This window comes from Budorcas taxicolor, chromosome 2 (genome assembly GCF_023091745.1).
Source record: "Budorcas taxicolor isolate Tak-1 chromosome 2, Takin1.1, whole genome shotgun sequence".
Classification (NCBI taxonomy): domain Eukaryota; kingdom Metazoa; phylum Chordata; class Mammalia; order Artiodactyla; family Bovidae; genus Budorcas; species Budorcas taxicolor.
In genome coordinates this window covers 22,994,925-23,019,271 of record NC_068911.1, presented here as the reverse complement: position 1 = coordinate 23,019,271, position 24,347 = coordinate 22,994,925, and the positions used below count along the sequence as shown (strand labels likewise).

General features: G+C 52.1%; 1 protein-coding gene across 1 annotated transcript; it reads left to right on the top strand.

Annotated features, from left to right (window-relative positions):
* Window positions 1–4,656: 4,656 nt before the first annotated feature.
* Window positions 4,657–23,833, top strand: SDR42E2 (short chain dehydrogenase/reductase family 42E, member 2). Its single transcript, XM_052652226.1, has 12 exons — window positions 4,657–4,711; window positions 5,318–5,502; window positions 5,973–6,068; window positions 7,239–7,296; window positions 7,972–8,090; window positions 8,740–8,815; window positions 12,656–12,738; window positions 14,542–14,679; window positions 15,206–15,271; window positions 16,857–16,920; window positions 18,999–19,072; window positions 23,594–23,833. Exons 1-12 carry the CDS (start codon window positions 4,657–4,659, stop codon window positions 23,831–23,833), a joined length of 1,254 nt encoding a protein of 417 aa, XP_052508186.1.
* The last annotated feature ends 514 nt before the right edge of the window (window positions 23,834–24,347 follow it).

Sequence of the window (24,347 nt, the reverse complement as noted above, 5' to 3'; positions counted from 1 at the left end):
CTCTCATATAACAATGATAACAGCTACCACTGGTTGAGTGCTCACTGGGCAGACACCATACTCGGCATTCTGTTATGGTACCTTGTTAGCCACAAGTCTCACAACACCACAGCTGTAAAATACACACCAGTTCTGGTTTATGGATGAGGAAACTGAGCCCTGTAGCTGCCCAAACACACACGAGAAAGTGACAGAGCCAAGATTTAAGCCCAGGACTGACCCCAGATGTTCAAGCTGCTTTAGAAAAGGCAGAGGAACCAGAGATCAAATTGCCAACATCTGCTGGATCATCAAAAAAGCAAAAGAGGTCCAGAAAAAACATCTATTTCTGCTTTATTGACTATGCCAAAGCCTTTGACTGTGTGGATCACAATAAACTGTGGAAAATTCTGAAAGAGGTGGGACTACCAGACCATCTGACCTGCCTCTTGAGAAATCTGTATGCAGGTCAGGAAGCAACAGTTAGAACTGGATATGGAACAACAGGCTGGTTCCAAATCAGGAAGGGAGTACATCAAGGCTGTATGTTGTCACCCTGCTTATTTAACTTATATGCAGAGTACATAATGAGAAACACTGGGCTGGATGAAGCACAAGCTGGAATCAAGATTTCTAGGAGAAATATCAATAACCTCAGATATACAGATGACACCACCCTTATGGCAGAAAGGGAAGAACTAAAGAACCTCTTGATGAAAGTGAAAGAGGAGAGTGAAAAGTTAGCTTAAAACTCAACATTCAGAAAACGAAGATCATGGCATCTGGTCCCATCACTTCATGGGAAATAGATGGGGAAACAGTGGAAACAGTGGCTGGCTTTATTATTTTGGGCTCCAAAATCACTGCAGATGGTAATTGCAGCCATGAAATTAAAAGACGCTTGCTCCTTGGAAGGAAAGTTATGACCAACGTAGACAGCATATTAAAAAGCAGAGACATTACTTTGCTGACAAAGGTCCGTCTCGTCAAAGCTATGGTTTTTCCAGTAGTCATGTATGGATGTGAGAGCTGGATTATAAAGAAAGCTGAGTGCCAAAGAACTGACGCTTTTGAACTGCAGTGTTGGAGAAGACTCTCGAGAGTCCCTCGGACTGCAAGGAGATCCAACCAGTCCATCCTAAAGGAGATCAGTCCTAAGTGCTCATTGGAAGGACTGATGTTGAAGCTGAAACTCCAATACTTTGGCAACCTGATGCAAAGAAGTGACTCATTTGAAAAGACCCTGATGCTGGGAAAAATTGAGAGCAGGAGGAGAAGGGGACAACAGAGGATGAGATGGTTGGATGGCATCACCGACTCAATGGACATGAGTTTACCCAATGGACAGGGAGGCCTGGCATGCTGCGGCCATGGGGTCACAAAGAGTCGGACACGACTGAGTGACTGAACTGAACTGAACTGACCCCATGGCCTTGCCCCACTACACTCCCCCACTACACCACTTTTCATCTCTCTGAATCTGATTAATGAAGCAAGCAGCGCTAAAACAGAGTTGTGAGAATTGAACAAGACACCTTACCACTTGCCACATAGCATGTGCAGGCTGAGGTTTTTTCTCTTCCCTGTTCCTACCCATGCACACAAAGGAAGTTCATACAGGTGAAGCCTCTGCAGTAGCCCTCTCCAAAATAAGCAGCCCTTGGTGGTCTGGGTCAGCCTTGGAGCACAGCCCCGCCCCTAGCTCCACTTCATCAGCTGTGCCCACTCCTGGGCACATTTTTGCCTCTCTGCCACTGCCACTTGTGAATGAGTTTTCCAGGGATGGTGTGATCCATCTTGGTCCCCAGTGCAAGGGAAAGAACAGCACTGAAGAATAACCTATTAAATGTGGAACAATGGCATTGGAGAATGGATAACCCAGAGGTGGGTGGAGGATGCAAGAAATGAAGGGTAGATAGATGGGTGGAAGGGAGGAAAGAAAGATACAGAATGAACTGGATGGATGAAAAGCTGGATGGATTAAGTGGAAAGACAGAATGTCGGTGAACAGATGAACGGACAAAAAACAGTTTTAAATTGGTAGAAGGCTGGATGAATAGACAGATGGATGGAAGAGTAGGTGGGAAAATGAATAGATGGAAAGAGAGGAAGCGGGGAGGGAAGGAAGGAGGGCAGGAGGAAAGAAGCAGGAGGCAGGCTGAACAGAAGGGACCGCGTGGGAGAGGACATGGATGGATGATAGGTGGGTGGAAGAAAGAAACAGCCTTTCTTGGGGTTCAAGACGTCTATGCTGGCAGGACCCGGCCCAGCACGCAGGACGTTCCTGCCCTCTCCCCACCAGCATCGTGGCCCATTTCACCCTTCGACCGGCCTCGGTTTCCCCTCTGGGAGAGCCTGCGTGTCACCGCCTTAGAGATCAAGGTTGTGGAGTAGGCAGCAGGATCAGGGGAAACAGGCGAGGGGCGGGCGCGGGGCGGTCCTCGCAGCCGCGGCCGGCCCCGCCCCGTGGAGGCGGAGACCCCGTGGAGGCGGAGACCCCGTGGAGGCGGAGACCCCGTGGAGGCGGAGACCCCGTGGAGGCGGAGGCCCCGCAGCACCCGGCTCAGCGTCTAGAGCAACCGTAGCGCGGGCGCTGCCAAGATCTCTGAACACCGCGGGAGCCTGGCCAGGTGAGCGCCGCTGGGGCGCCGGGCCCGGGGCGCGGGGAGGGGGCGCGCGCAGCAGCCGCAGCAGGCAGGACCCGCCCGGAGCTGCCCAGCAGGAGGCTTTCAACATGGGATGGGTTGCCCCTCTCCTACCCAGCCAGCGGGGGTGATGGGTCTGGAGTGGTCCCCGACCCTCTCCCTGTTGCCTTTCACCCGACCCCGCTTTGGGTCCCCAGCGACCTGGATCCAGGGCCAGCCGTTCACTGAGACTCTATCAGAGTTCGCAAATGTTCTCTGAGCCTCAGTTTCCCTCCCCGATGATGGGGGCGGTAAGCCTCGGCTGCACAAGGCTGCTGGGAGGATTGAATGCTGCAGTGCCGGGCCAGCTCGGCGCTTAGCTCTAAGCTCCCAGAGGCAGAACAGCTCCCAGGGGTTTCATTCATTCAGCGGCTGTTTAGTGACAGCCTGCTTTGTCCCAGTCACAGGACTGGGTGGGGGCCACGGACACTACTTGATCCAAGCCCTCCTGGTGCATGTGTGCCGGTGGCCTGTGAGGACCTTGCCATCAGTGAGGTGGACAGGGCAGCCAGGGTTATGTGGGTTCATCGGGCAGGCGTGGATGCTGAGGTGCAGTAAGGTTAGAAGGACCTTGCCCAAGGGCGCACCTGGGAAATTCAACCTGCAGCAGGGTCCCAACCTTTGTCACAGAAAGCATCCGCATAGGATAGAAAAATACTCTGGTGCCGCAGACTCTTTCCCAGCAGAGTGCCATGGCCTGGTAGAGAAGGGTTCCACTCTGTGGTTCCATTCCCCCTCCTGCTGGGGGACCTGGACTCATACTCTGTGACGACTGAGATCTGGGGTGTCTCCCCTCCCTGTTACAGCCGTGAGTGCCAGGGCTTGTATGGCGCCTGACTATATCCCTCACTCAGAACTATGGCCAGCAGGACAGTGGCAGAGGAGACTAGAAGATACCATACAGCGGCCCCAGACTGTGCCCTGTGACCACCACCAGCAACACCTGTGGGCCCATCGCTCAGTCACACATTTGCACCTGTTCTTTTTTTAATTTATCTTAAATTGAAGGATAATTACTTTACAATATTGTATTGGTTGCTGCCATACAGCAGCATGTATCAGCCATAGGTGTACATATGTCCCCTCCCTCGCACTTGTTCTTTTTTTATAGCCATTATGTGCCACACGGAGCAGAGTTTACCTCTCTGTGTATCCATAAGGCCTGGCACACTCTGGTAGACCCAGAGTACACAGTACACATTGCTGCCATTATTAATGATGATAATGGTGATCCAGCCTGTGGTCCAGCCTCATCCTCAGGTGGAGCAGGAGGTAGGGGGTGAGATGATGGTGACAGTGACTGACAGCCTGGCTCGCTTTAAGTCTTGAGTGAGGAGGACAGGATCCTCAGAGCTGGACCCCAAGGACTGCAGACCATATCCTGAAGCCCGCAGGGGGCTGGGCAAGCCTTGTGGTATCAGCCAGCTGTACTACTGGGAACCTGGGAGAACCAGAAGCAGCAGTTGCCAGGGCAGAGGTGGTCCAGCCCTTGTACAAGTTACCAAGGCCCTTTGGATCCCATGTGGCTCCACCCTTCTTTTCTCCTCCAGGAAGCCCTCCCCATTTCCCCATCAGAAAGCAGTGACCACCGCGCCACCCGCCCCCCCAAGTCAGGTGGCATGATTTGATCCATTTCCCTCTAACACTGCATGGGAACCGGGCTTTTAAGGAGCTGGTAGAGAAGTCGGGAATGCTTGGTGTAAATCTCAGCCATGTGGTGTGGCTTTGGGCCTTGCGTTCCTGAGCTGTGAATCCCAAGACCCTGGCTGCTTTGTCTCTGACTCTCTGAGGAAGGCAGCAGCCACCTTGGAAGTTCTCAAGATTCCAACAGGGATAGATTTGGGAACTCAGAGGGTCTCTAATTCCCACCAGCAAGTCCCCTAGGCCCCCAGGAGTCTGATAATCCATAGGACTCAAGACAGCTCTAGAGCATATGCTCTTCTGTTTTTCCCTACAGGTGGAGAGATCCCGCGTCCACATGGCTCAGTAGAAGATGAAGCCCAACCCGGCAGGCTCCTCCCCAGAGGCCTGCAAAGCTGCAGGACGGGGCCAACAGGGCTGCCCTGTCTGCCAGGCCTGGGGTGGGGTCTCAGGTCTGGGGAATGTGTCTGGACCTGGGCTGGGGTCTGGTGTAGTTCTAGAACCTGGATCAAGGCCTGGTGCTGCTACAGAACATAGGCCAGGGACTGGAGCAGTGTCAGGCCCTGGGCAGGGGCCCAGTGATGTTCTGGGACCCAGACAAGGGACTGGAGCAGTGTCGGGCCCTGGGCAGGGGCCTAGTGATGTTCTGGGACCCAGACAAGGGACTGGAGTAATGTCGGGCCCTGGGCAGGGGCCTAGTGATGTTCTGGGACCCAGACAAGGGACTGGAGCAATGTCGGGCCCTGGGCAGGGGCCTAGTGTTGTTCTGGGACCCAGACAAGGGTCTGGAGCAATGTCGGGCCCTGGGCAGGGGCCTAGTGATGTTCTGGGACCCAGACAAGGGTCTGGAGCAGTGTCGGGTCCTGGGCAGTGGCCTACTGCTGCTTCAGGAGTTGGGTCAGTGCCTAATTTAGGAGCTTCACCTTCCCCTGGCCAAGAGGTAGGGCCTGGACCCAGGCGGGGATCAGGGGCTGGGCAAAGACCCAGTGAGCCAATAACAATCCCAACACCAGATCAACAGCAGAAGACTCAGGCCACCCCTGGGCAGGCCTCGAAGCAGAAGGTTGTGGTCACCGGAGGAGCAGGCTACCTGGGCTTTAGCCTGGGTTCCAGCCTGGCCAAGAGTGGCACTTCTGTCATCCTGCTCGACCTCCGCAGACCCCAGTGGGAGCTGTGCCCAGGGACCGAGTTCATCCAGGTGCAGTGATGAGGTCTTGGGGGACAGGCTGGTGGTGGAGGTCAGGGGTTGGTGTCTGATGTGTAACCAGTGGCTGGTAGTGAAGAGCACAGGCTCCAGAGTCAGACTCCAGCTCCCAACTGGGCTGCCACGGCCACAGGGCCCCATACCTCTGAGCCTCATGTCTTCATCCACAGAAAGGGGACACCAACAGTATCTGCTTCACTAGAGACTTGTGGGGAGTTGAGGAGACAGTGCGTGTAAAACTCTGAGCACGTTCTCTGTGACTTAGCTCCATAGAGGGGGCTGATGATGATGAAGACGGACGCCCAGTGGAATCATCTAGTAAATCCTGCCCCACAGCTTGTTTGGGCTCTGCAGATGCTGAGCCTGGGTGGGGTCAGGGGGCTGACTCTGGGACCTGCCACAGCTGTAACGTCTGATTACCTTGGGCCCAGACCTCCTACCTCCGTGTCTTTCTGCTGTTTCAGGCTGATGTCCGCAGTGCAGAAGCCCTGCACCATACCTTCAAAGGGGTGGACTGTGTTTTCCACGTGGCCTCCTACGGAATGTCTGGTGCTGAGCAGGTGAGACCTCCCCCACACACAATGGGCTTAGGTCTTGGCTCTGCCCGCCCCCCTAATCCCTGGGCATTCATTATCCTCTTCATCTATTCCCGGGAGGGTTTGGGCTACATTTGGCCCATGAGACCAAGTGCCAGTTCTGCCATTGTCTAGCTGTGTGACTAGGAAAGTTAAGTTAACCTCTCTGAGCCTTCGTTTCCTCATCTGTTAAGTGAAGACACAGCTAGAGCCAATGTCACATCCTCCCCAGAGAGCAGTGTAACAGTATCTGTCAAAGCATACAACAGCCTTTGACTCAGAAACTACACTTACTTATGTATTTGCAGCATTGGTTTCAATAACAAAACAGGAACTAACCAAAATGCCCAACTACTGGGGACTATTTAAATAAATTGTGACATAGCCTAACAATGAACTTCTATGCAGCCATTCACAAGAAGGCGAAAGAATGAGGTAACTTAATATGTGCTGATAACAGAACAATTTCCAAGGTATGAAAACACATTTGACACTTTTTTTTTTTAATAAAAGGCATATACTCACATTTGTATTAGAAACGGGAGAGGAATTTTTCTTCGTTGCATACTAGTTTTACTGTTTGAGTGGTTAACAACTGCAACAAGAATAAATATAGCTTGAAAATCAGTATGGAACCCACTTCCCTGTGTGGTTGTAGGGATTAAATGAGATGTAAAGGCTTCGCTGTGTCCCTGACACACAAGCAACTCTCACTGTGGCCCAATTGATATTATTTTCACACCTCTCACTGGGGTAGACGGCAGTATTACTGTCTCTATCTTGTGGATAAGGAAGCTGAAACATCTAGAGCCAGGAAGCAATCCAACATATTTGAGGCTCTTTTCTGTGTGAAGCCCTGCATCAGGTCCTCTCATGGGGCCTATTAAATCCTGTCAACTATCCAAGGGACTCTTCCCTCACTTGATAGGTGAGGGAGCTGACAGCCAGATGGGGGGTGGAGACTCCCCAGTAGCCCAGGCAAATGGGAGGAGAGAGGGCACTAGAGCCCAGGGCCCCCACACTACCAGGGGCCCCTCGGAACCCCTGCCTCTGAGCTGCAGCCCCCCACCCTGCCCCACCCAAGCCCAGCCACACAGCCGCAGCTACAGGGCTGAGACAGCACCTTGACTCTCGCACCTCCGTCTTGCCTTTTAGCTGCAAAAAGAGCAGATTGAGTCTATAAACGTTGGAGGCACCAAACTAGTGATCGATGGTAGGCGCTCAGAGCAGAGTGTGACCTGCTGTGTGTTTGCCGCTTCTTTCTTCACCTGGGCTGCTGCAGGCCCAGCTCTGGGGGACAGAGCAGGGGGGCAAAGGTGGGAACCTCCTCCCACCCCCTGCCCTCCCCCGTGGAGGGTCTGTGGGCAGCACATCCTTCCTGTTCTGCAGGCGTGCCCAGGCCCTGGCATGGGGCTCAGTGTGACCTCAGTGTGTCTGGGGGCATAGGAGTGGAGTTTGTGCAGAGGGCTTAGCGGTTGGGAGCAAGAAAAGCTGCTGAAATTCCAAATGAGAAGGCCCACCTTGGGGCTCTCTGGGCATGTCCTGCCTTGCCCTCCATCCTGTTTTTCTCTCTGATTCTAGAGTGTATTTTCCTTATGTTCCCACTGAGTGAGACTTTCTTCTGACCTGTCCCTGGCAAGGCAGCCACACTGAGAAGGAAGAGTGAGGCAGCCTGGCCCCCAGGGACTCTCAGAGCAGGGGGGTGACCCCTCCCCAAGTTAAGGGAAGGAGGCCCTTCCCTCCTGAGGCAGGATGTGTGCTGAGGGTGGGTGGAGGCCTCATCCAAGGAGGGCACCCCTCAGACAACTCCCTGCTCACATCAGCGCTCTGTGTGTGTGTGTGTATGTGTGTGTGTGTGTGTGTGTTGCTGTGTGACCTGTCGCTGCAGTTTGTGTCCGCCAGCGGGTTCCAAGGCTTGTCTACACCAGCACCGTCAATGTCGCATTCGGCGGGAAGCCTATAGAACAAGGCGATGAGGACTCTGTGCCATATTTCCCACTGGAGAAGGTACCTGGCTTCTGGGAGAGGTGGGCAGGGTGGACCTGGGACCCACAGTTCAAAGGGCAGGGATGGGCAGAGCCAGGGTCAACTTCACAACTCAGGGTGAGACCCAGGAACAAAGAGTCCCCAAACGACATGGTTCAAGCCCTCTCCTACTTCAGTCATGCCTGCAAGGGCTTTGAAATCACACCAACCTGGGCTTGAACCAGCAAAGCGACTGTCTACTATGGGACTCTGAGAAAATCACTTCACTTGGAGGCTCTCCTTCTTCACCTGGGCACAATAACACCACTCTGTGGGGATGTGGAGAGCTGGAAACGAGACGATTATGTGAAAATGCCACATGAGCACGAGGATTCCATGTGAACGGTCCATCTGACACGCATCCAGCATCCACATCCCAACGCAGCCGATGTCCCAGGGCAGGCGATGTGGCTGACGGGAAGCTCCATTGTTACTGCTCTGAACTCTCTCCTCTGTTTGTGGTTCCCACCTGGAGGGAGAGGAGCGGCGGGAGGGCTCCTTGGCCATTTCCCAGTGGGGGTCCCAGAAGTGAACTCCCGTATGGTCAGAAGCAAAAGTGCAGCCCTGGGCAGTGTGATCAGCAGTATCCCTGACCCCATCTGGTGGCTCTATTCTCCCTGTCCTTGAATAGCACACAGACCACTACTCCCGAACCAAAGCCATCGCTGACCAGTTGATCCTCATGGCCAATGGGACGCCTCTCCCAGGTAAGTACTGGGGGCCTGCTCACAGCCAACATATGTGTCCTCTACTGCCTCCCTGAAGCACGTGAGCCGTTCTCGCTTTTAGCTGGTATGTTTCTGAGGCCCAGCTTCCTTCTAAAGGACACTTTCCCAGGGCCTTGGACATTTATCATCCGACAAATTCTGAGCACCCACACCCAACAGGGGTACAGCCTGGAAAACATCAGACCCAGTCTCTGCCCTCACGTTGCTCATGGTCTGGTGGGGAGACACTTGGGTTAGCCCAAGTCTAGCCCTCTTTTCTGCCACATAGGAGGGCATCCAGTTTGGGAGAATCCTCTTCTAGATAAAAAGAGTACAAATTTCTGAATATGTAGTGAGGTGTGGTGCTTTGGAAGGGCTGTGCAAGTGAGGGACGCTTCAGGAACTCCCAGAAAAATTGGCCTCGGCTGCCCAACTGGATTGCCTCTTCTTATCATGCTGTCATAAAGAAATAATAATAGAATAAGGACAGGTGGCAGCATGGTGCAGTGGCTAAACACCCACATACTGGCATCAGACTGAACTGAGTTCAAATCCTAGCTCCACCACCTTTCAGCAAAAGTCTCCTATCTCTTGACAGCATTTGTATAAGAGACCCAGTTTCTTTCCAAACTCGGGAGTCAAATATATTCAGATAAAGTCCTTGCTATCTAAATTATATTTGCTTTCTGAAATTCAGAAACTAAAAAGAATCAGAAAAGCTGGTTTCTCTCACTGTCTAAACTCAGGAGCCAAGTGGATTTAGAGGGTGAAGGTTGCTCAGTATCATAATCCCCAAATTTACCGGAGAGAAAACTGAGGCTAAGAGGTTAACTGACCTAGATCAAGGTCACACAGCTCTTAGGTGGCAGAGGTGGGGTTTGAAAAAAACCCTGTCCCCCCCAGGGGAGTTTAACACTAGAGCCTGGGGCTTAACCACTGAGCTCCACTTAGCTGCGGCTGAGTGGTCTCTGAACATGAACGCTTTCCCCTAAAATCCTCCCCACCTCACCCCCTCACCCTGGGCCTGTCAGGCCTCAGTTATTTATCCCAGAGGGAACATCCAGCTGGGTTTCCCAGGAGTTTGGGCCTGTGCAGTAGAATTCTATCAGGGTTGGACCAGTGCTCCTACAAGTCAGACACCTAATCCTCCAGCTGAGAATTATTTATACAAGCATCCCCAGCTTTCCATGGTCAGGACAGTCATGGATACCCTGGGCCCCACCCCTCTGTGATGTAGCCGCCCAGTGCCCCACTGGTCAATGTCAGCTGCAGCCCGACCAGCCTTCCCCCAACCCCCATCCCATGCCCAGGTGACCCAGAGTTTAAAATTAGCTCCAGGCTGTCTACAGAAAAGCTCACTTGATACCTGCCTCGCAGGAGGCCTGCCACAGTCTTCCTGGGTAATTTCCAGTCCCTGCTCCCCCAGCTGGTCCCTGAGAGACTCTGCCTCTAGCCTGGCATGGAGCAGCCTGGGCCCTGTAGCACAGTCTTGAGACTTGCAGACCCCAGCTCCATGTGAAGGTGCTGTGTCTTCACGTCTCTGGGTGTGTGCGTGTCCTGGGGAAAGAAAAGAAAGAGAAGTCGCTCAGTCGTGTCCGACTCTTTGCGGCCCCATGGACTGTAGCCCACCAGGCTCCTCCATCCATGGATTTCTCCAGGCAAGAATACTGGAGTGAGTTGCCATTTCAAATCACCACTAACCTGGTGGCTCGAAACAGCAGAAATTTCTTCTCTCATGGTTCCCACAGTTCACAGTCAGATGTCTGAAAGCCAAGTGTCATTTGGGCTTCGCTCCCTCCAGAAGCATGTGGGAGAATCCTTCCTTGACTCTTCCGGCTTCTGGTGGCTCCAGGAGCTTGGGGTCCTTCTCTGGTGTGTGGCCGCGTCACTTGGTGTTGGGCTCTGCCTCTGTCTTCATGTGGCCTCTCCTCTTCTCCCTCTGTGAGTCTCTTATAAGGCCACCTGACACTGGATTTAAGGCTCAACAGGATAATCCAGGATAGTTTCGTGTTTAGGTTCTTAATTACATCAGCAAAGACCCCTTTTCCAAGTAGAGTAGCATCCATGGGTTCCAGGACACAGACATAACTTTTCGGGGCCCACCATTCAACCCACTATACTGGGCTTCATTGTTAAGTGAGGGTGTTGGAGAAGGAACAGTCAGGGTGGCTATGGAGCAGTCAGGAGCAGGCTATGACCTGGTGATACCGTCCCTGGCTAATTTATGAAGAAAAGGGAATTTATACTGGAAGGATATGTGATAGCTTCTGGAAAATATCATCCAGAAAAATGACCACCAGGGTTTAGAAATGACAGGGTCGGGGTGATTCCAGGGACCTGGGAGGCAGGAGCTGGTGATCAGTCTCTCAGGGTGGGCCCACTCTTAGGATTTTAGATCCCATGTTAGTCGGATGCACAGAGTTATGTTCCTGGGTGAGAAGATGGCATTGGCTCAGCCTGGGTCCTGGAATGCCACCTCAGAGAAGAGAAGTGTATCTAGACTGACATTCCCCTCCACCCCCAGATCTGGTGCAAAGGGGAAGGAGCTCCCAAAGGAAGGTGGGCTTCTGGTCCCGGAGGATGGCATACACTCAGCTCCCCAAACTGGGAACAGGCTGCTTGGGGAACCTGAGCCTTGAGGTAGTGGAACATCTACCAGGAGGCACTATCTCAGTTAAGGAGATGGGGTTAGGAGTCAAATAAGTTACAAATAGTAACTGAAAAATTTTTTTTAATGAATTAGAATAAATTAAACAAACAAAAAAAATAGAATAAATTGAAAATTTTGTAGACTTTCTTAAGACTTGAATATGTTTGGGACAGCTCTTCAGGTTATATACCCTTAGACCTCCCCCAACAGGGTGACAGGCTCCCACTTCCACCAATGGGGACCCCTCAACAGAGAATTTGGGAAGCTCTGGACCAAGCCCTATCTTAGTCTGGAGACTCTGCTGATACAGCAGAGAGGGGGAACAGACCTCCAGCTTTCATGCTGATGGCTCTAGTCTTTTCCTTTCTGGTTGTCTGGAAAGGGTAACTGCAACCACTGGCTACAAAGCATCCATTTTCCAGGTGAAGAGACCAAGACTGAGAGAGCTGAGGGTCAGGGAGCTGAGTTGTTAGTATTGTGTCACCAGAGGTATTGGTGGAAAGAGCTTGAACCTGGATCTCCATCTCAGCTCTACTAGGTTGAGCTGTGTGCCCTTAGGCAAATCACATCTCTTCTCTGAGCCTTGGCTCCTTTATCCATAAAACAGGGATAATAGCTCCCACCTCATAGGGCTGCCTGGAGGGGAAAATTCCAGGCTTACCAGAGCACCAGATGAGAGCACCAGATGCATAGTAAAACCTCTCTGAGAGCCCTATGGACCTTACCTGTGACTAAAAGAAAGAAAGAGCTACAGCTATTGGCATGAGGGCATGTGGGTCTGTGCACATCTGTAAAATGGGCACAGTAGGACTCTCGTGGGAGTCAAAGGCAATCACATCCATCAGAGCTGGTTAAACTCTCATAGGCCACGCACACAGGTGTTGCCTCTGTTACTGGCCTGTGAGTTTTGTGAGTTCAGGGACCATTTCTTGGTCCTCCTGGATTCTTCACAGCATCCATCCCAGGACCCAGTGCAGAGCAGGTGGGGAGGGGGATGATTCTCAATAGTGTTTGTTGAATGACTAGCTGATCTCCTGAGAGAATAATTAATTGAATGAGAAAACTCCAAGGACCTGCCTATCCCACTAACCTGTCCAGGTAAGGACCAAGAGATGTGGACAGCCTTTCTGTCCCCCTTCCTGCTCATCCACCCCTTCCTAGGCCCCTGACTGCGCTCCCCTGTGTCATAGGAGGAGGCTCTCTGAGGACATGCGTGCTCCGACCCCCAGGGATCTACGGCCCCGAAGAGCAGAGGCACCTGCCCCGTGTGGCGGTACGTTGTTCCAACCAGAGGCTGGAGGCACGGGGGGATCCCGGCTGAAATTGTGTGAATGAGGACCCGTGGTCCCCATGTCAGTCTTGGGTCAGTGCCCCAGCGAGGGACCCTCAGTTCTGGGAGCACTCCTGCCCCCACCAGGCCCACCAGGAACAGAGCTCTTAGGGTACTCCAGCCAGGCCTGGTACCCATAGAGAAGACATGCAGTTACAACCCCAGAGAGGCAGAGGAAACTGTTGCCCTGCTCAGATGTGGGCTCCCTGAGGGCCAGAGGGCTCATCTCATGCTGCTGGCACCAGGGTCTTCACCCAGAAAGCCCCTCTCCAAACAAGGCTGGGTGCCAGGGATATGGCTGCAAGGGGCTCTGGATCCTGTCCTCAGATTTCTCACAGCCTAGTCAGGGAGACAGGTGCCACAGTCACAGATTCAGAGTGGTAAGGGCTGAGGTGAGAGGGAGAAGATGGGAGGATAGCAGAGAGGGCCTGGCAGGGGAGGTCCAGGAGGGCTTCCTGGAGGAAGTGATACCTGTGCTGTTTGAGTAGGGAATGAGCTAACCAAGCAAAGGGGGTAGTGAAGAGAAGGTGATCCAAATAGAGGAGAGAGTTTGGGCACAATGCTGGAAATGAAAACCAGTTCCAGGTTTGCGGATGTACTTCCCTGGTGGCTCAGACGGTAAAGAACCTGCCTGCAATGCAGGAGACCCAGGTTCGATCTCTGGGTCAGGAAGATCCCTGGAGAAGGGAATGGCTACCCATTCCAGTGTTCTTGCCTGGGAAATCCCATGGACAGAGGAGCCTGGTGGACTACAGTCCATGGAGTCAGAAAGAGTTGGACACAATTGAGTGACTTAACAGTGGACAAAATAGACAATTCTGCCCCCCATCCTGTGGGCTTTATATTCTCACAGGAGGAGAGACAGAATAAACACCTTTCATGACAAGGAATATTTGAAGGTGCTGGGGACTGTGGAGAAGGAGGAAAAGTGCAGTGGGGTGGGGGAAAGCTAGGGTGCCAACAGTCAGGGAGCCTCTTCGAGCAGGGACATTGAGCACCTTGAGGTGACCCGGTCTATCACACAGGTAGGCAGAACCTTCCAGGCAGAAGGCACGGGAGGTCCAAAGCCCTGAGGCGTGAACCTCCTGGCATGTTCCAGGCAGGAGGCCGAGGGCTGGAGCTGAGTGAGACCACGGGGTTCGGTGAGAGACAGGTCAGAGAGTAGCTGGGTCCAGAGCAGAAGGGTCTCCTTAGCCATCTGACCTGCCAGAAAGGCGCCCGAAGGTTCTGAGCAGGGGAGACGTGGTTTGACTTCGGATTCGAAAAGATCCCCAGCTGCATGGAGAACAGCCCACAGGGGCTGAGGGTGGAAGCGGGGGACCAGTTAGGCTATGTCAGTGTCCAGGTGAGAGAGGGGGGTGGCAGTCAAGGCAGGGAGGAGTGGCTAGATGCTGGACTGATTGTAACAGCTGAGACAGCTGGGTTTACAGATGGGTTGGGTGCAGAGAGGGAGGGAGGCGACAGCCAGAGGGGGCTGCAGAGCTTTGGCCTTAGCCCTGGGTGCTGTGGGCTGAGGGGAAGCAGGGGTGGCCAGTTGGGGTCGGGCACTCACAGGACAGGGCAAGTCTGCCTTCTCTATCTGGCAACCAAATGGGCCACCAAGTGGAGACGTCTGTCAGGAAGGTTTAGTGGGGCTGGGAGAGGTCTGGCCTGAAGCTAGAAACTTGGGAGCCATCTGCACGGAGATGGAATTAAAAGCCATTCCAGGCTTCATCTGTGTTTCTTACCCTGTGCCCCCTCCACCAGAGCTACATTAAGAAGAGGTTGTTCATGTTCCGATTTGGGGACCGACGGACGCGGATGAACTGGGTCCACGTTCGCAATCTGGTGCAGGCACACATGCTGGCCGCCGAAGCCCTCACCACCGCCAAGGGCCACGTGGCCGTGAGTCTCCTGCATTGCTCCCCCTCCTTACCCCCCAGGCTGCAGGTAGGCGCCCCCCATCCCTAGGGGATTCCTGGCTCACACACAGCAGATCTCCCCAACTCAAGTTGCCTCATGGGCTTCTCAGCCCAGGAAAGCTGGGGGGTAGCTGATCCTTTTTAGAACATCGTTAGCTCCTGATGACCCTGGGAGGCAGGTGTTGCTGATCCCAGAGTGACAGTCACCAAATGCTAAGCATGTTACATATATTGTTATAGTTCACCTTTAGAACAGCCCAAGAGGGAGATCCCATTATTATGCTCCCATTTCTCAGATGAAGAAACTGAGGCACAGAGAGTTTAAGTGTCTCCGTCGAGGTCATACAGCTAGTCAGCTGGCAGCCCCGGAATGCAAAGGGACTTGTTCAGATCTTTCTCCAGGGCTGCTCGGGAGAATGGGGAGTTGGGGCAGCTGCTAGGAGCCATCAGGAGGACGGGGTCCGGTGATGGCCCTGTGCCTGACACCCCTTCCCCGCGTGTCCCCTCAGAGTGGGCAGGCGTACTACATCAATGACGGGGAGAGCGTCAACCTCTTCGAGTGGATGGCTCCACTGGTAGGTGCCCAGACAACGCCACCAACCCAAGTGAGAATTCCAGGATCCCCACGTCTTCTTTCCCTGTCACTTTTCCTCCTTCCAAAAGCTCAGAAGGTTTCACATTAAAGGCCAGCTCTGGCAACCGTGTCCACTTGGGAGGCACTGGAACTGGGTCATGACCACCCCTTTAGGAGGCCAGGAGCTCCCCGAGTTTGCCACAGTCCTTCTCAGCCTGCGTCCTGATTTATGTGGATGTCTTATGAAGTTTGGCTTGTGGGCCCCCTACCTCCGTACTATATAGGGAGGCCTGCAATTCATGGGGTCTCAAAGAGTCAGACACGACTGAGCGACTGAACTGAACTGAAAGAGCTAAGTAGAAGGTGGACAAAGCACAAAAGGAGGCGCTGCCCACCCTCCTCCCCACTCCGAGAATCCCGGCCTCCTCTCCCAGCAGCTTACAGACTCCTTGAAGCAGTCGACCAGAAACCCCACACTGGAGGATATATATCTTTAGGGGCATTCAGGCTCTTTGCATGTCAACTTTTAACAACTTTATTGAGATATAATTTATAGACCATACAGTTCACCTATTGAAAGCATACAAGCCAGTGGTTTTTAGTAATTTAAGAGTTGTCTGACCATCACCGAAACACATTTTAGAACATTTCATCACCTTCCCCAAAAAGCACCCCTCCAAAAACCAGACTCTGGCTGTCATTTCTGTTTCTGTCCCATCCCACCCCACCCCTAGCCACAGGCAATCACTAACCTCCTCCGGGCTTCTATAGACTTGCCTGTTCTGGACATTTCCTATGAACAGAATCATACAACATTTGGGCTCTGTGCTAAGTTTCTTTCATTTAGCATAATGTTTTCAAGGTTCATCCATGTTGTGGGTGTGTCATGTCAGTGATGCATTCTTTTTTATTACCAAAAAAAAAAAATATTCCATTCAGTGGATATGCCAAATTTTGTTAATCCATTCATCAGTGGATAGAAATTTCAGTTTTCCATTTGTGGGCTGTTATCAGTAATGCTATTATGAACATTTGTGTATAAATAGTTGTGTGGAGATACATTCTCATTTCTCTTGGGTCTACACCTGGCAGTGGAATTCCTGGGTCGTACATTCCCAGGTGGTGCTAGTGGTAAAGAATCTGCCTGCCAGTGCTAAAGATGTGGGTTTGATCCCTGGGGCGGGAAGATTCCCCTGAAGGAGGGCATGGCAACCCATCCAGTATTCTTGCCTGGAGACTCCCCAAGGACAGAGGAGCCTGGCGGGCTACCGTGAATTCTATATAAGTGCCTTAGAGTATGTTTGGGTGAAGCAGATGTAAAAAACTAAATGATGGGAATGAGCCCAAGTTAAAAAAAAAAACCCACTCTGCAGCCAGTTCCCACTTAGTTTTCCAGGTTATAGCATGGATTTCATTTACTGACTGGTGTAAACGTAGGGCTGGCTGTGGAGTCTGCCCGCTCTGGTGGGCAGCTGAGGAGGGGCCAGGAGGTGCTCTGATGACTCTGGGGTAAAGGCAGTGTGTGGCCTCTGCAACGCTAGCCCTTCAGGTTCTTTTTTCTCACCTCAAGCCATGTTTCCTTGCAGTTTGAGAAGCTGGGGTACAGCCAGCCCTGGATCCAGGTTCCTACTTCCTGGGTTTACCTGTCAGGTAAGGAAGGGAGTGTGTGTGTGTGTGTGTGTGTGTGTGTGTGTGTGTGTGTGTGTGTGTGTGTGAGAAAACCCTCCATGTGCCAGAGGTACATGCATTGTTGCCCCCGTGTTCAGTCACTCAGTTGTGTCAGACTCTTTGTGACCCCATGGACTGCAGCACGCCAGGCTTCCCTGTCCTTCACTATCTCCCAGAGCTTGCTCAAACTCATGTCCATCGAGTTGGTGAGGCCATCCAACTATCTTATCCTCTGTCGTCCCCTTCTCCTCCTGCCTTCAATCTTTCCCAGCATCAGGGTCTTTTCTAATGAGTCATCTCTTCACATCAGGTGGCCAAAGTATTGGAGTTTCAGCTTCAGCATCAGTCTTTCCAATGAATATTCAGGATTGATTTCCTTTAGGATTGACAGGTTTGATCTCCTTGCTGTCCAAGGGACTCTCGAGAATCTTCTCCAACACCACAGTTCAGAAAGCATCAATGCATTACCTCGTTTTAAACCCAGAGCCAGGACCTAGCTGAGATGAGTGGGGCCATGAGGGCGCAAAATTTAAGGAAACCTGCATTCTCAGGAGTCAAATGCGCCAAGCCTGATCTGCACTTGCCCAGCCCTGAGAGCAAGTTCCTCCTTAAATTTGCCCTTGAGGCACCTTACTCCCCTCACCCTAGTCCTGGCCCTGTTTAAAGTCTATCCCACTTGCCAGGTAGGTGTGATTAGGCCCATTGTAAAGATGAGGCACCTGAGGCCCCGAGAGGTTAGCAGCCTGCCCACAGTGCCATGCTGAGAAAGCAGGAGAGGCAGAATTCACACTGGGCTCGGCTGACTCCATAGCCCACTCCCAGCCCCACTGCTGTGCTGGAAGGTGCTAAGCCAGGCGGAGGAGAGGGTGCCCCATCCACCAAGGTCAGCCTGGAGTTAAGGCTGCTTTGGGACATGTGGAGGTTCAGTTTTGACCCTGGCCCTTTCCTGGTGGCTCAACAGTAAAGAATCTGCCTGCAGTGCAGGAGACCCAGGCTTGATCCCTGGGTGGGGAAGATCCCCTGGAGAAGGGAATGACAACCCACTCCAGTATTCTTGCTTGGAGAATTCCATGGACAGAGGATCCTGGCGGGCTACAGTCCATAAGATTGCAAAGAGTCAGACATGACTGAGCGACCAACACTTTCACTTTCTCCTCCTCACCCTGAAGGTCAGTCTCTGCTCTCACGCCCCAGTGTCTCTCTGTTGGCCTCCTTCCAGCTGGAATGCTGAGCGTGTGTCAGGCATGGAGTGATCAGCCCCAGGGGATAAGTGGCCCTTCAGTCACAGATAACTGAGTTCCTGGAAAATCTCAGGTGGATCTGTTGCTCTTTAAGAGCACTGGGATGCTTGCCATTGAAAGCTGGGGTTTACAGACTTCTGTCCCCCAGGGCACCGGCACAGAATGGCTTCCCCTGCACAGCATCACCACCAAGAGTGACACTCCTGACCCCCAGCTGAGAAAACTTCAACTGCAGGTTCTGACAGTTTTAGTGAATTATCTATAAATTCCCAGTTCCCAGTGAGCTAACTGTAACTCAGTGCTTCTTACCCTTGGCTGCACGGTAGAATCACCTGGGAGCTTTTAAAATCTAGAAATGCCTCAGCCACATCCCAGACCTATTATCTCAGCATTCTGCAGGTACAAAAGGGTGGGGGAAGCTGGAACATTTTTTAAAAAGTGATCCAGTATAAAGCTCATGTTGAGTTCAATCACTGCCCCAACTTCTTTCTCTCTGACTCGAGAGAACATACCGGAATAGAAGTGAGTGAGAGAGACATGCCTGTAGATATCACTTTGAATCCGCTCAGATTTATTTTAAGATGTCAGGCTTTTAATATTAATAACAACTTACTTGTGACGTATTTCATCACCAAGCAAGGTGCCCCAGGCTGTGCTGAGAAACTGATATAAAGTAATCCCAAGAACAGGAAAATGTTGGCAAAGTGAAGATTACCCCTAGCAAAGCAAATAATGCCCCCCAGCTGACTTGCCCCTGAGAGCCTCCCTGGAGTTTGTGACGAGCAGGCACCTGTTCACGGTCCCGCTCTCCCCACACAGCCACGGTGATGGAATATTTACATCTGGCCCTGAGGCCCATCTGCAGCCTGCCGCCGCTGCTCACCCGGAGTGAGGTAAGTGGGCTGCTGTGAGGGGAGCCCCTGTGCCCTGGTGCCCCTCACTTGCCTTCCTGCCCCTTCTCCACTCCCACTCTGACACCATAACTGGATGCTTGTCTAAGGTCTCAGAACCTCCTATGTGCGCCCATATCTAGGGCCATCTCCTTTATCATGTCCCAGCCTCTGGCCTTTGGCTTAGGCTGTGCTCTCTTGATCTGAAGGGTGACAGCTCCAAGCCCTTTTTTCATCACTGTCATTTCACTCATAAGCAGCTTGCCTTCCCAGCCAGACTGGAGGCTCCTGAAGGCAGGTTCCACAACATTCACCTTCTGGAATGTCTCTACTCCCCAACAGCTGTCACTGTGCACACACAGCCTGTTGATTCAAGGCTCACAGTTTGAGGCTCACAATCCCTGCTCACTGAATAAGTATATATTAATTAAGGACCTACTGTGTTAAGGACACTGTTCTCAAATAATGATGATGCATTTTCTATTTGCATATAGAGTTTAAAAGAGATGTTTTTATTTAAACATTACTTTTTCATTTCTTTCTTTATTCTTAGGTGCACTAGGTCTTCGTCGATATATGCAGGCTTTCTCTAGTTGTGATGAGCAGGGGCTACTCCTCCTGAGGAGCACCTGCTCAAGGTGTAGGGGCTTCAGTAGTTACAACACACAAGCTCAGCAGCTGTGGCTCATGGACCCTAGGGCACATGGGCTTTAGTTGCTCTGAGGCATGTGGAACATTCCCAGACCAGGGACTGAACCCATGTCCCCTGCATTAGCAGGCAGATGCTTATCCACTGTACCAGCAGGGAAGTCCTAAAAGAGAGGATGTTTTAATGCAGATTGTAAATAGTAAAGCAACAGTGGTGCTTCCTCTCTCATTTGACTGTCCCTGATGCACTGCTAAGTTAGGAAGGCCAAAAAGATTAGTATCTTATTTAATGGTGGGAAAACTGTGAGCATGAGAGTGAACCAATCACTGATTGGTTCAAGGCTTCCCAGGTGGCTCAGTGGTAAAGAATCCGCCTGCCAATGCAGGAGACACAGAAGACGTGGGTTCGATCCCTGGGCCGAGAAGATCCCCTGGAGGAGGAAATGGCAAACCACACTGTATTTTTGGCTGGAAAATCCCATGGCCAGAGGAACCTGGTAGGCTACCATCTGTAGGGTCCCAAAGAGTTGGACACAACTGAGTACGCATACACGCACCAAGGTCCCACCTAGAATTGACTTCACACTCAAAGCTCAGTGCTCCCCACCTCCGAGAATCAAAAATGGGCCATGGAAAGAAGCAGTTCCCTATGGTTTCTGCTTTTAACCATCTGGACTAGCAGAGAAAAGAGAAAAATAAAAATAGGGACCATCTGTTGTGTGATGCGGAGAAGGCAATGGCACCCCACTCCAGTACTCCTGCCTGGAAAATCCCATGGACGGACGAGCCTGGTAGGCTGCAGTCCATGAGGCCGCTAAGAGTCGGACACGACTGAGTGACTTCACTTTTGTGACTTCACTTTCACTTTTCACTTTGATGCATTGGAGAAGGAAATGGCAACCCACTCCAGTGTTCTTGCGTGGAGAATCCCAGGGACGGAGGAGCCTGGTAGGAGGCCGTCTATGGGGTCGCACAGAGTCAGACACGACTGAAGCGACTTAGCAGCAGCATTGTGTGATGATGAAATACCCAGCGCTGTGTTTCTCATTTAATCTTGACAACCACTATGCACTGTGGATTCTGTTATCACTTCCATGTACAGAGAGGAAATGAAACCCACGGCTAGGGTAGGGGGAGAGGGTAAAATAAACTGCCCATCACCATTTGCTTATGTAGCAGCACTGAGATTCGAACCCAGACCAGATCTAGAAGATTCCAAGCTTAACCATTAGCTTGTGAAATGTCAGGAATCATATTCACATAAAATAGCTGCCAAGGTACTGCTGAATTGTGGTCGGGCTGGGAGCTGGCTCCTCTTTCTCTCCCCTTACTTGAGGTTTCCTTGTTCAATTTTGGAGTAAAGGACCCTAGTTAGTTGTGAAGTTTCTGGGCACCGTGGCTCTGGCGCCCTCTGCTGGCCAGTCTATAACATACTAACCAGCCTTCTAGTTGACTTCATAGCCTTTTTTCATTCATTTCAGCCATTGTTCTAAGGAATGAAGGTAGGACTGACCTTACTTCCTATTCGCATATACTGTTTAAAAGAGAGGATTTTTTTTGTTGTTTTGAATAATTGATTTACAATGTCTTAATTACTGCTATACAGCAAAGTGATTCAGTTATATATCCTTACCTTCTTTTTTAAATATTCTTTTCCATTATGGTTTGGGGCTTCCCTTGTGGCTCAGCTAGTAAAGAATCTGCCTGCAGTGCAGGAGACCTGGGTTGGAGACCTGGGTTAGATCCCTGGGTTGGAGACCTGGGTTTGATCCCTGGGTTGGGAAGATCCCCTGGAGAAGGGAACGGCTACCCACTCCAGTATTCTGGCCTGGAGAATTCCATGGACTGTATAAATCCATGGGGTCGCAAACAGTTGGACATGACTGAGCGACTTTCAAATATATATAGTCTGGGGGGAGTGGTGTTGGGTCTTTGTTGCTGCATGCAGGCTTTCTCTATTTGCAATGAGCGGGGACTACTCTTCTTTCTGATGCCCAGGCTTCTCACTGGAGTGGCTTCTCTTGCTGTGCAGCACAGGCTCTAGGTATATAGGCTTCAGTAGTTGCAGCAGAGGAGCTCAGTAGTTGCAGCTTGTGGACCCTAGAGTGCGGGCTCAGTAGTTGGAGCCCACGGGCTTTAGCTGCTCTTTGGCACATGGAATCTTCCTGGACCAGGGATCAAACCCATGTCCCCTGCATTGGCAGGTGGATTCTTATCCACTGTACCACCAGGGATGTCCATATCATAGAATATTGAACATAATTCTCTGTGCTATACAGGCCCTTGTTGTTTATTAAGAGAGAATGTTTTAATGCAGATTATAAACAGTAATAATCTGTTAATCCCTGGTAGCTCAGCCAGTAGAGTCCACCTGCAATGAGGGAATCCTGGGTTCGATCCCTTGGTCAGGAAGATCCCCTGGGGAAAGAAATGGCAACCCACTCCAGTATTCTTGCCTGGAGAATTCCATGGACACAGGAGCCTGGTGGGCTACAGTCCACAAAGAGTTGGACACGACTAAGTGACTAACTCTCACTTTCATAAACAGTAAAGCAACAAGTGGGGTTTGGTATTATTTGCAAAATCCTTCCAGTCCACTCTCTGATTTGACTGTCCCTGATGCTCTGGTAAGTTAGGAAGGGCAAAAAGATTATAATCTCATTTAATGACGAGCTCACAGTCCATCCAAAGAGGAAGACTGCCCAACAACCAGGCAACTCAACACACTGTGATAAGGATTATATCGGGGGAAGTGATGAGAAACTTCAGAGTACACAAAAGAAGCACATAAACCAATTCTGAGGAAGTTAGGGAGGGTTTCCCAAAGGAGGTGATATCCAAGCCTGAGATCTGGGACCACTGTTTATCTAGTTCACAGCTGTATCCCCCAAACCCCTGAACTTGCTAACTGAGGCAAAAAGAGACAAGAACTGGCCTCTCTCCCTCTCTCCCCACACTAGCATCCAAAATCAGGGGCTTGACCCCAAGGGCTGTTACAGGGCCACAGCAGAATCAAGCAGCTAGTGGACTCCTTCCCAGTGTTCAGCTGAGGAACTAAAGCAGAAGAAATGAATCAAGTGGGACGGTATCCTCCCAGTCCTAACATAGCAGGGAAAGGCATGGGCTAGAATTTGGCTCCCTTGTGTGACCCTGGGCAAGTCACTTAACCTCTCTGATCAATTTTCAAGAGGAGACGGTGGTATTAGCATTTCAGAAGATTAAATGAGACGAGGCCCAGAAAGAATTTAGTCGACAGGCACAGGGTGCTAGTTCAGCACTTGTTAGCTGTCAGTACTACCTTTGAAGCCTGTGGGCCCCAGGACTTCTGCCAGCAGGGAAGGTTGCTCAGACCCTGGAGAGTCATCTCTTCTGCATAATTGAATTCCTCTCTTAGGGAAGCTTAGTTAATCAGCAAGGGAGTGAAAACTGTGCCCTGGGACCTGCCTGCCCAGACTCGATATGGAGCTGTGGGCTGAAAAGCTCAGGGTGTCCCCTGGAGACACTTGTTTCCGGAGAGCTGCACCCAGGCTACAGGCAGAATATATCAAGGTCCTCCTGAGCCCCAGCATCTTCTAGGCCAGGGAAGGGAGTGCACAGGTGGGGCCTTTACTTTGGGGGCACTGAGAAATTCAGTAGGGTGAGGAGATGCCAAAAAGACATCGGGGAGGCGACACCCTCAAAGAAAATGGGGGCAGAAGAGAGAAAGGAAGTCCTCCCCATGAGGACATCGAAGGCGCAAGATCGAACACTTTGGGAGGTCCTTTTAAATCGCTGTGCGATGCAAGGGGAATCCCTACCATCGCCCGTCCCAGTGAAACAAGGTTGCCTCCCACACCCACTAGTCCCGCTCCGCGGCTGTCCCGCCTCTCCCCGCAGGTGCGTAGTGTGGCCGTGACACACACCTTCCAGATCGCCAAGGCCCGCGCCCAGCTTGGCTACGTGCCGGACAAGTTCAGCTTCGCGGACGCAGTGGAGCGATATGTGCAGTCAACAGCGGGGCGGACCCGCGGCTCCACCGCGCCGACGCTCCTGCGGCTGCTGCTCGGGCTGTTGCTGTTCCTTGGCCTGCTAGTCCTAGCCCTGCGCTTCCTAGGCCTGCAGCCGTCCGTCCTCTGACCGTCGTCGCCGGCCCACCCCTGCTCCCGCTTCGCCTTCAGGACTCGGACCAGACCCTGCTCCGCCCTCCGGACTTGGGCGCACCCTGGAGTCCTGGACTTCTCCCTAACACGCCCTCTGGGCTTGGGTCTGCCCGGGGCTCAAATGGCAACCCACTCTAGTATTCTTGCCTGGAGAATTCCATGGATAGAGGAGCCCCGTGGGCCACAGTCCATGGAGTCGCTAGAGTTGGACATAACTTAGCTACTAAATCGTCATCTGGGCCCAGCGTTCTGACCCCGCCCATTCCCCGCCCCCTGGGTTTAGACACGCCCCTTCCCCGCCTCTTGACTCGTGGCCACGCCCCTGCTCCTCCCTTCGGGTCTGGAGCTCCCTCTGGCCTGGAGAGGATGCCACCGGAAGGTCCTAGCCTCAGCCTGCTGCGCCTTCCAGGCCTTCTCCCCGTCCCTACCCAGGTCTGACCCGCCCCAGGGTTCTCTCCTGCTCTAGTTCCGCTCTCTTCCTACCTGTAAGC